Source organism: Antrostomus carolinensis, unplaced genomic scaffold (assembly GCF_000700745.2).
Source record: "Antrostomus carolinensis isolate BGI_N321 unplaced genomic scaffold, ASM70074v2 scaffold16593, whole genome shotgun sequence".
In the NCBI taxonomy this organism is placed as follows: domain Eukaryota; kingdom Metazoa; phylum Chordata; class Aves; order Caprimulgiformes; family Caprimulgidae; genus Antrostomus; species Antrostomus carolinensis.
In genome coordinates this window covers 13,826-25,060 of record NW_010306003.1, presented here as the reverse complement: position 1 = coordinate 25,060, position 11,235 = coordinate 13,826, and the positions used below count along the sequence as shown (strand labels likewise).

At 41.0% G+C, this 11,235-nt stretch overlaps 1 protein-coding gene across 1 annotated transcript in view; it reads right to left on the bottom strand.

Annotated features, from left to right (window-relative positions):
- Positions 1-682: 682 nt before the first annotated feature.
- Positions 683-11,235, bottom strand: part of LOC104522637 (atlastin-2) — a gene marked incomplete at its 5' end in the record, with an annotated part of 17,856 nt that continues 7,303 nt past the window's right edge. The window contains 8 exons of the mRNA XM_010164989.1: positions 683-760; positions 2,018-2,074; positions 4,312-4,439; positions 5,295-5,433; positions 5,741-5,833; positions 7,127-7,183; positions 9,317-9,367; positions 10,469-10,573. Of these exons, the coding sequence (XP_010163291.1) occupies positions 683-760; positions 2,018-2,074; positions 4,312-4,439; positions 5,295-5,433; positions 5,741-5,833; positions 7,127-7,183; positions 9,317-9,367; positions 10,469-10,573 (708 nt within the window). The remainder of the gene's footprint in view (positions 761-2,017; positions 2,075-4,311; positions 4,440-5,294; positions 5,434-5,740; positions 5,834-7,126; positions 7,184-9,316; positions 9,368-10,468; positions 10,574-11,235) is intronic.

The following is an 11,235-nucleotide window of genomic DNA, read 5'->3' as shown; positions in this document are numbered from 1 at the left end:
TCTCCTCAGAGCTGCTCTCCATCCATTCTCTGCTCAGCCTGGATTTGTGCTTGGGGTTGCCTCGACCCAGGTGGGGCACTTGGCGTTGTTAAACTTCATGAGGTTTGCACGGTCCCACCTCTCAAGCCTGTCAAGGTCCCTCTGGATGCCATCCTGTCCCTCCAGCATGTCAACTGCACCACACAGCTTGGTGTCACCGGCAAACATGCTGAGGGTGCACTCAAAGTGTACCCTTCAGACAAGATAATTCTTGTATCTCAAAGGGTTTTTTTAAAACTTTAGAATAATTTTAATTCTTGCATTTTACTGCTAATGAATTACCACAATTCAGATGCATGAGACTATAATACTAGAACTCCACCTTTGCACGACCCTGGCCCACCAAATGTCTCCTCACCTGTTTGTCCATTTCATCTCACAGGATTTTAAGACATCTGTCAAGAGCAGCAGGGTGAATGAACCAACAGCTGGTATCTTACAAACACACCCACTCCCATACCCCCCCAGCAATTTTTGTCTCAAAGAATCCTGGTTGTGCTGCATCAGACATCCAATCTCAGAGTGCAGAAAACACACGAGTACTGGCCTTAAGCTGCTTTTCTCTATTAATATGCTCACAACCAACACCGAATAAATCATTAAAACTCTATTTGCATGTAAGCAATTAGAAAAACCAGTGTCATCATACCTGCTCCATGCTTTTACTGTACATGTCTTTTGCTCCTGCCACAGCAGCAAGATTGTTCGCCTCAGCTGTTGCCTAGAAAACATTGAGCACCATGAATCACCACAGCATTGCCAGCTAGTTTTGTACAAGTAGTTATACTGCTCAACATCCCCCCACAACCTCCAAAGCTTCAGATTGCCAGGAAAACAGCCCACAAAAACAAGTGAAGGTTAGTGATAACCTTAAAACAGATTATTGACTAGGAGAATGGTTTTTTCAGCTTTCTAGTACAGCTGCAGACAAACTCCCATGTGCTTGTACAGGCTTTTCATCATGAGCAATCTCTTCTGAATGCTCTATCATTAATAAGCAAGTAAGGTTCACTAAACTATTAAATGTTAATCCTGATACATCACTACTATCTGTGAGGAAAGAAGCAAGCTGGTTATTATTTCTGCATTATATATATGCAGGTTTGGTGTCAGAATTTTTTAAAAATTTAAGACTACTTTCAACCTATGTCATGTCAGGGACAGTTACTCTAGCTAATGCTGCAAGATGTCACCTTCTGTATCTCCCAGCCACATTTATGGCATGCTAAGTCAAGGAAATAACAGCAGCCTTTTTTTCATTGTGATGAGTTTTATGAAATCCCCTAAAAGTCTAAAGATTTGGTTCCTTGAAGGATGAGAAAACACTCAGAACAATCATGTCTTAATGAAATGACACAGGAAGCTTAAAAAAACCCAAGTCTTACAAATACAAAATGGTTAAAACTGACCCTAAAGCCCACATTTTGGTGAAAGCTCTTCAGCCCAAACAATTCAGGGGTTCACCACACAGCTTTATACTAATCAGTTTGTGTTCAGATAGCTTTAAAGCCAATTACATCCTCTTTGGATCAACCCAGAAAGGAAACCTCAATGCAGTTATCCAAGCTAAGAAACCCATGTAGAGTAGCCTAAGAATGCAAGACAGTGGTGACAGCTACATAACTGTAAGCCTTCTCCATTTTATCTGCTCCCTCTGCTGCTAAAAGCCCTCTGAATACAGTCTGAAAGATACTGACAAAATAGCAAGGTACAAGGAACACACACTGAGAAACTGAAGCAGCTAAAAAAAAAACAACCAAGTAGATATAACCCTGCTCCATTTGGTAGATGGAACTGAGGGAAGACACAAACATATATCCAGGCTACACAATTCAGATGGTTTTCAAAGTACACAGCTCCTTCAAGAGCTACGGCTCTGTACGTGGGAGCTTCAGGTCTGCAGCAGTCAATCTTCAACTGCAAAGAACTTACAAAGTACACGTCTTCTATGAGATTATGTGGCAGAAAAATAAAATACCTGCAGCATAGATTTTGGATGAGGTAGCTCCTCTCCTTGATAGATTTTAATATAAGCCTGAATGGGAGAAAGAAAAAAAAAAGGTTTCTTTATCATAAACATTTATGATTGAGGAGAAGAAGGATGATATAAAGACAGAACTCAGATTATTTCTTTGTAATAATGCTAAATATTCAGTTAAGCAAATGTCTTCTGGCATTCTCACAGTTATGCCCAGTGCTTTAATCTCTTTACTTTCCTGTGTGTTTGAGGCTTAGCAGGGTAGCAGAGCGCCTAGAAGAGACATGGCCACTAGCTCATGAAGTGACAGCAGGTCTCTGCTCCCTCAAATATGTAATAAGGTCTTTGCTAGGCAGGAAATCTTCACCCAAAACAAGAATTAAAATGACTCTCTCACATAGCCTTTCAGGCAAGAGAGCTGTTCAAACATACCCCAAGTGCTGGGAGAAACAGTACTTACATCTCCCATATGCCTTGCTCCCTTGAAGTGTGGGAGGAAAAAAAAGCAGATCAAAGCACTACTGCAGACAGAGCTGAGCTGTCAAAATACTTCTGGAAGCCAAGCAGGCTCCCTCTCATTCACCAGAGTTTCAGAAGGCTGGAAGAGAACATGTCCATCATGTCTTCTTCTCCAGCCCACAAGATGGCCCGTGGCACAGCTCTTTGGGACAGATCAGTGGAGGGAGCACAGCAGGCAGCACTAGCCATTTTTAGCTCTTTAGACAAGCTTTGCAAATTAGACCAGCAAGGCCACTCTCAGCCCCTTGGAAGCTGGGCAGTTATTCTTCTTCATGCTACTACTGTTCTCCCTCCAGGCTTGTCTACAAGCCTCTGCCCTGAGAATTTTTCTCTGTAGAGGAGGAGAGAACAAGGTTATCAGGGTCCTTATATACCCAATGCTCTAGGTTGTAGGACAACCTACAAAAACGTATAGAGTTATACAGGACTCTGTTCCCTCGACACCCTCCTTGCTTCTGTAGCTATTTCCTCCAAGTAAAAGCCCTCTGGTTTCCAACTCAGACTTCAGGATCTCAGCTTTGCATGCACGGTCCCAAGGGAGCAGTCCTCCTTAGTTACATAACCACAGCCTTTCCGCAGCACCCTGCCTGACTGCTCCCATACTGCACACGGGATGTGAATCAGGCAGCTTTGCAATTGAGGAGGCTTTACACTCGGTTTTTAGGGTGCAGTCCTTTGTAAACTGCTGTTGAATGCACACTCCCTACACTGTACAGGATCAGGTCTTCCTAGAGAAGAAAGTGGAACAAAAAGCAGCATGTAATCATGTAAATACATACAGAGGCTGAACATATGAGCTCCATCGTGTTGATTTAGGAGATGCAGAACTCATGGCTGTTCAGGGGATTGGACTAGATGATCTTTTGAGGTCCCTTCCAGTCCCTAATATTCTGTGATTCTGTGATTGTCAGAACAGCCATGAGCTCTGCATCTCCTATCACCTCTTTCCTTTGTTAAAAATTATTTCATTTTACGAGTGTTAAGGAGTTCTGGTCTCAGATTCCTCTCTTGCATAGCTTCTTTCTTAACATCAGCCCAGCTCTGTTCTACCTTTAACGTGGATGCTTAAAATCAGTAATGCAAAATTAATGTCTTTAGGAATGAGTGCCACTTTCTCCTACCAATCCAACTGTCTAAGTCATTCCAATTTAAAAAAGTTACACACACCAGACCAATTCCTGGGGATGCAGGGATTATGTTATCGCATTTCTGCTGGTGTCACCATGATACCAAACCAGCTCAAGAGTCTAACAGCTGCAAGTATCATACACAAATATGTCAGAGCATACAGTGGTGCTGTACATGCAAGTGTTTAGAAAGCATCTTCCTTGTGTGTTAAAAATCCAGAGGGGAGTAGCTGAAATTTTCCCTGCATAGCTAGCAGTTTAAGAGCTGGCTTTGTAACTGTACAATCTACATGAGACCCTGTTTTTATTTATTTGCTTATTTATTTTTTAAAAAGGCAAACTGTCTACCCAGACAAACTAGGATTTCAAAGTAGGAAAAAAAAAAAATCTCTAACACAGCTTGAAGTATTTCAGCCTATTTACAAAGAAAACACAACACAATTTTACCAATAGTAGCTTTCTAAGAGCTATACTGTTAGGAAGTTGTGTGCCAGTTCTGGAAAGTCAGAGTAATGAAATGAAATGAAAAGTGAGCTGATCAGTGAGTGTCAGCCTAGATATCTTCTCTTCTCTGGGAAAAACATGCCCTAAAATTAGAATACTTTCTTTTAAGCCATTAACAGAAATAATTAGTATGAGTTTGCTTACCTTGAAGTATTCTACAAGATCTCTACAGGTCACCTTGGATCCACTAATCTCTTTTTCTACCAAGTTTTCAGGAGCAAGCAGTAACGGTATCAAATTCCTCAGTTCTTTCTTAAAATCCTCATCTATATCTAGTAAAATTCAATCAATTTCAGAAAAAAAGAAAAAAGTGGTTAGTTTTCTCTTAAATCTTGCCTTTCTTAAAGGAACAGTGATAACCCATGACCCTTCAAAATCCACAGCATCACAACTCTTGACTGCATTTTTAAGGTATTTCGAGGCTTAAACACATAGTATAGCTTTAGTAAGTTCCACCTACTCTTTAATCTTCACTTCAGACTGAGAGAACAGGGTTCCATAGACCTTGTAATATTTAAAGTGCATTTCCCCAATTACACCAATATCTTACACAATAATCTCACAGGTCTGTGCTGTTGGTACAGAAGTGGTTGGCATCCCACTATGACAAACTCACTTTATTAGCCTTTGCCATTCCAATACATTCCCTCTGCTGGGGGACAAGCAGCAATTGGAGGAATCCTGACTGCCTCTCATTATGTAGTAGCAGAAGCCTACAGCTTTGATTTTTAAAGTCATTCTAGTTTTGACCTTTAGTTTAGCAAGTTCTTAGAGAAAAGCTTTTCAATTTTAAGAAATTCTTTAATTTAATGAATTCTCCCTTCTGGAATCCTTATTTATCTTTAGAACCTTTATTTAATGACCTTTAAGTATGTCTCAACTTATCAGATTACAATCAACAGCTAGACACAAAGCTATCCATTCCCTCTGCCTGCTCAACTCTATTCTTAAACCACTGAAAAGAACACACAATGCAACATTTCTAGATTCTGTAGTTTCACCTTTTAGCCCTACATTTTTCCAATGGAGCATTTCAATAGACAACCATTTCAGTGTCTAACTTCCATTATAAAAGAAAATAAACTCAGTGATCTGAATCAAGAAACACACAATGGAAAGTTTCCTACCATTCAACCTCCCATCAAAATTTGGATTTGTTGCAACTTTAAGACCAGGGTGGGGCAACAGGAAACAGCCAAGATTACTGAAACAGGAGTGAATATGCTTCCTTACATTCTGTAGCTCTTCATGTTGGTTTTGCTTTACCTGAAGAGAAAAAAAAAAAAGGGAGTAATTACTAAATTACTATTAGTAAGAACTAATAGTTTTGCAGTATTGCAATTCAGATTAAATGTCAGCTTAAAAGCAGTAAGAGCACACAAAAAGTGTGTTTAAGCTTTCATTCCTGAACCTACAAATGTTGAGTTCTAAACCCCAGGACTCCACATAGGAGTGGGAACATCACAAATGTATTTTATTAGCACAAAGAGTGAGCTCATTGCGCATCATTACCTTGACAATAAGTTGTCACTTAAGTTAGAAGACCCCACTATGACTACTGGAGATAACTTACCTGCAATCTTTTCTCTAGGAACTTTTTTCCTCCTTCCAAGCCATATGAATGTTCATAAGGATAACTCCAATCTCTAATTAAGAACATTAGTGTCTGTAACAGGAAGAACAACAGTAGTGAATGGCTTGCATCATTCCTATAAGGGCAGTTAATGACAAGACAAGGGGAAATGGGTTTAAGCTGAAAGAGGGGAGGTTTAGATTAGATATTAGGAAGAAGTTCTTCACTGTGAGGGTGGTCAGACACTGGAACAGGTTGCCCAGAGAAGTTGTGGATGCCCCCTCCCTGGAAGTGTTGAAGGCCAGGGTGGATGAGGCTTTGAGCAACCTGGTCTAGTGGAAGGTGTCCCTGCTGCTGGCAGGGGGGTTGGAACTGGATGATCTTTCAGGTCCCTTCCAATCCAAACCATTCTATGATTCTATGATTTTAAGTAAAAAGAAGTCTAAGCTTGGCTGCTCTAACTAAAGTAGCCTTGTAGGTTTGTGGTGCAAGTGTTTGCTTGTTTGGTTGGTTTTTTTTTTAAAAAAAAGAAGCAACAGCCAAACACACAAATGCAACTCACTCCTTATCTGAAAGGAAGGACCCAAGTGTCTCAAAAAGACAGCTTCCCTGCTCCATGGGTTTGCCTTTTGCTGACCCACAGGGATTGCACTGTCCTCTCTCCCACCAGCCAAAGACAGAAAACAAACCCTGATGTTACTCTTATGTCAGATGAGGTGCTCTACAAAGAATGCATCTTGCCTGTGCCCATCACAAGAACATCGGAGACTCCCACTTGCAGGCTGAATATTCGAGAAACATAAGAGCTTTAAAACTCACCACTAACAGCAGTTGACTACTGCATTTTACAGGTTAAAGAAGACACTTCAGGATGGAAGAGATATCAGTCTTTGTCTCCACTAAACAGAAGTCTCAAGCCCTTCTCTGGCCTAGCAAACAGTTAGGAGCTGCCAGCAGTTTTGAGACTTTTAATGCTGAAGTCAGGAACACTTCGAGTAAATGAGACACAACATGGCCCTCTTCAATGCCATTTCTTAGAGGCCACGTGACCTTTACTCAGAAACACATACCACCAGCCAAGACCAACCATATCTCAAAAGAGTAATGAGCAAGAAGGCAGCGCAAAACTTTTCTCCTTAATGTCTGCACATCGCTTGACGTTTCCATTCCTTTTATGCCTTATAACTCGGGCACAAATCACCAAAACATGATCCTCTTCAACATTTTTCCATCGTGTTTTTGCCAAGAAATGCGGTGACAGGAAAGGAAAATCAGTCTTGTAAAGGACAGGCTAGCTTCAGCCCAACTAAATTCTCTTCATAAATTATCCTGAGCTTATTTTCTACACATTCAATTGCTAAAGATCCATCTAACATTTATATTTACCTGAAATGGCTTTTGGTAAATTTCTTCCATAGCTAGTCTTCCATATTCTGTAAACAACTGACAGAAAGAAGAGTGTAAGGGTGTCATATATAAAACACATTTTTCTACTGTAAAATATTCTATTATGTCACTAGAATATAAAGCATTTGATCTTAAATCCTATTATGGGTTGAGAATGGCCAACACACTCCAGAACAAGCACACCAATCCTCAGTGAAATTCAGGAAGGAGACATGATTTCCTGTGCCATCCCAGAACTGTCAACACACTGCAGCTCTAAGTGGGTGGCCTGTGGGCTATTCTCAGAGGAAAGCTGGCTGTTTCAGCAAGCCAGTTTCCAACACTTGTTTCCTAGGCTAAAGAGGTAAGCCTATCTAACATTTGCCCCTTACTTCCCACAAAAGATTTATTCCTGGAAATCTCAAGGAACTTGGCTAGAGCAAATGTATCAGATATTTAAATACAAGCCAAGTTCAGCAGCTTCCCAGCTCTCCACTTTAGCCCATGACCTTAACTGATAATTGTTCTTTCTTTCCTGTATAAAGGCAAGCGTCAGCTGTCTTTCTCTCGCTGTCTTCACCATTTTTAATACCAGCAGCAGCATTCTACACTGGACTGCGTGGGCCAGACAACCCAGGAGAACACAAACTATGGACTGTGCTGGCTATTTCAAGTGTTGATCCATACTAGCCCCCTTGCAGATCTTGGAGGTTCAGATGAAGGAAGCATACCAGTATCCTCTAGTACAAGGCAACTGTTCTTCTGCATTAAAACTAACTCCTGGAACATCTCAGATAAATTTGATGGCTAAAAGGACAGTTCCCCCTGTGTTGATCACAAGATCATCTGAGAACTTACAAGAATAATTTAACATAAATTAACTTCCAAGCCCTTGTCACTCTGAGGAAAAGGTGCTCTGAAGTAGCCAAGCACCCATGAGTCCGGCTCCTTTGATCCTAACTCCCTACTCCATTCACTTCCCTGCTATGTGGAAAAGGCAGCCAGGGACTAACAGTACTTCAGAATAACAGAAATTCCTGTTATAGAAAGAAATTCTGAATTGTTCTCAGCCCACAATTCCTTGCCCCAACTTTAAACACATAGGTGTCCCCCATCCAGTGCTTATATTTATCACCCTTCTCCTCCTTCCCTTCCCTCAAATCTCACCCTCCAGTATAACAGAAAGGGATCACCCTGTTCAGACTGCACCGAGATCAAAGGACCAGAGTCAGGAGGAAAGCCTGCCTTTCAAACAGTTAGGTGAGGCTTTCTCTGTTTGCAGTTCTTGGTTGGTTTTCTCTTTTTTGGGGAGGGAGGAGTGGAGGAATGTTGGCCCAGTGATACAACTTTGTTAACTGAGAACAGCATCACAAGACTATGTTTAGTTAGTGCTCTTCTACTTCCAGTACTGGCAGCCAGTCTTTTGCAGCACTGACCAAGACAGAAGTCCCTTCAATCAGAAGATACGTAGAATAGTTTTAAGCTGTGACAAGGTCATGGCCTGAGCACAGGCAGCCATTTGTTAATACACAAGCTAGCCTTTAAAGCTGCAGGTCTTAAGGAGATGAGGTTCTTGCAACCTTCACATGAAGCCAGAATTCAGTGGCCTTTGACCACAATGTTCCATTAGAGAATAAACACCTCACAGTAAAGAGAAGACAGCCCTTTCCTGCTTTTGTTTCTAAGCAGAAATAAAACTCTGTAGATGTTTCTCAGTTGAAAAACTAGAGAAGGCTTCTGGGTAGAAGATACTCTTTCTGCCCTGACCCAAGTTCCTACATTTCTTTACAAACTGGTTATAAAATACCATCCATTTTCCTACATTAGGTTAAAAGGAGAAATACTGGAATTTTCTCATTAAGTATTTCCATAAATCGTTTTCCTTTCCCATCCTTTTGGGTATTTCAGAACTTAACACATAGAGAACAGATTTCAGATAGGTAAGATTTAGCCGGATTAGCCTGTACTATTTTACCTCTGTGTTGGCACAGCAGAAGCATCACAGTATCATGGAGTTGATGCAAATAATGTTGTTACAGGCAGCACTAGTTTTAGCATCAGGTCAGCTTCAGTGTTTTATATGAAGTAGCAGGCAGCTCCCAAATCACAGCTACATTAGTAGTAACTTCAAGAACAATGTAAAGACTATCAGTTCAGAAGCACCTTAATATAAATTCAGCATATTCTTACCTGCAAATGTTGAAGGTCATCTTCCTGAATATTCTGGGACAAGTTGTATACCTGCAAGAGACAGTAAAAGAATTACAGGATAACATGAAACCATTGTCTTACATTCATGTAGCCTCTTTTAGGTACCTTGAGTATTTTTATCCCCTCCAGAAGAGTCTAACTGCCCAAAAGTCAGCAACTAGAAAAGGGTCATAGAATGCATCTCAAACAAAAGTGCTGGGGACAAAACCTGCTGACTACCTTAATACTTCTTAGAACAGATTCTTTCCAAGGAAGCAAGGTGTAAAAGAATCAGAGAAGACTGCTGAATGCTTCAAATCACTACGTAAGTGTGAGACAGGAGGACTGAGAAGGGTATGTCTGTTCTATCATCCTCAAGTCCAAGTGCTCAGTGATCCAGCAGCTGCATCTCTGACACAGAAATGACTGGGTAGTTAGTCCACCAGTTTGGTTTTTTTTTTGCTTTCAAATCTTCCCAGATAAATCTGATTTTATCCAGGGAGCTTGTGACTGTTTCAATAGTATGAATACCAAACAGCAGTAAACTCAAAAATGCATCAATAACCCACAATTTATCCTAACACAGGAGCAAAACAAACAAAAAACCCCACCAAACCCAATCCCCCAGGGCAGAAGTAATGTTCTACATACTCCTGTTACTTTCACGTTGTAGCATGTTTGAAGAAGGTCACTTGTCATCCCTCAAAAACCTGCTCACTTTTGGCACATTTAAGGGACAAGCTTAAAAGTAGTTTTGGGCGTAGCACAAGAGAATTGTCAGAAGTTTAACAGGGAGCAGCAATTGTAAGTTTAACTGATCACAGTGTAATCTCAGCCCAAACTGTATCTGAAGTCTTAAAAAAGATTCTGCAACACATTTGTACCAAAGCAGTTGCTACTCTGACATCTTTTTTTGGGATTTCCCAGTTCAGTCAGCAATTAAACTCAGCTTGGCCTTGGATAACCCTGATTCCATAGAGAAATTCAGGTAGTATACTACACTGAAATTAAGACATTAAGTATGAAAGCTTAAATGATAGTTGGAAGAGGATATGCAGGTGAACTTTCAAAGTGTGGCTAGATAGATATTTGTTGCATGTTCAGGACAGAGGATTCATAGCTGCCATAATTTGCGAGGACAGGTATTCTCACCTGGACAGAACTCGTCATGGTGCTCAGAGCAAAAACCGTTGCACAGTCTTTGATAGTGGATTGGCTATCAAAGGCACCTTGGGTATCCATGAGTAGTACAGCAACCTAGAGAGTTTGAAAGAGCAGCAATAGTTAACCAAATTGTAAACACTTTTCAAACTTTTGGTTGTGGAGTCTCCTTCTCTGGAGATGTTCAAAACCTGCCTGGATGCCATCCTGTGCAACCTGCTGTAGGTGAACCTGCTTTGGCAGGGGTTGGACTAGATGATCTTCAGAGGTCCTTTCCAACCCCCACCATTCTGGGATTCTGTGAAACTCCAGGCCACTGGGATAAATTCTATTTCAAGTAGAGCAAGTCTCTGCCCCTATACCTACTTATTAGACCTCAGTCAGCTCCCTGCACACAAGCCTATACTCACCTACAGCAGAGTAACAATTAGAGGGCCAGGTCATCAGCCTTAAGTCCTTGGCCTTGCTACACTAGCTACCGTCTCCCACAGAAACAGCCTCCCCCAGCCCAGTGTGCACACAGTGCAGAGTAACAGACAGCTCTTATTCACTGGAAGAACTTGGGTCTCAGCTGACAACCCAGCATAGTTCATTACAGCTAAGAGTGAGATGGTTACTTTTAAAAATACATCCATCTTAAAATAACCATTTTCAGAAGAAAACAAGATAACTGATACTGACAAGCAATGAAGTGATCTTGATGATAAAATTTAGTCTGTCCAATTCCCATCTTTGGGATTTACTATGATTCCCTCCTC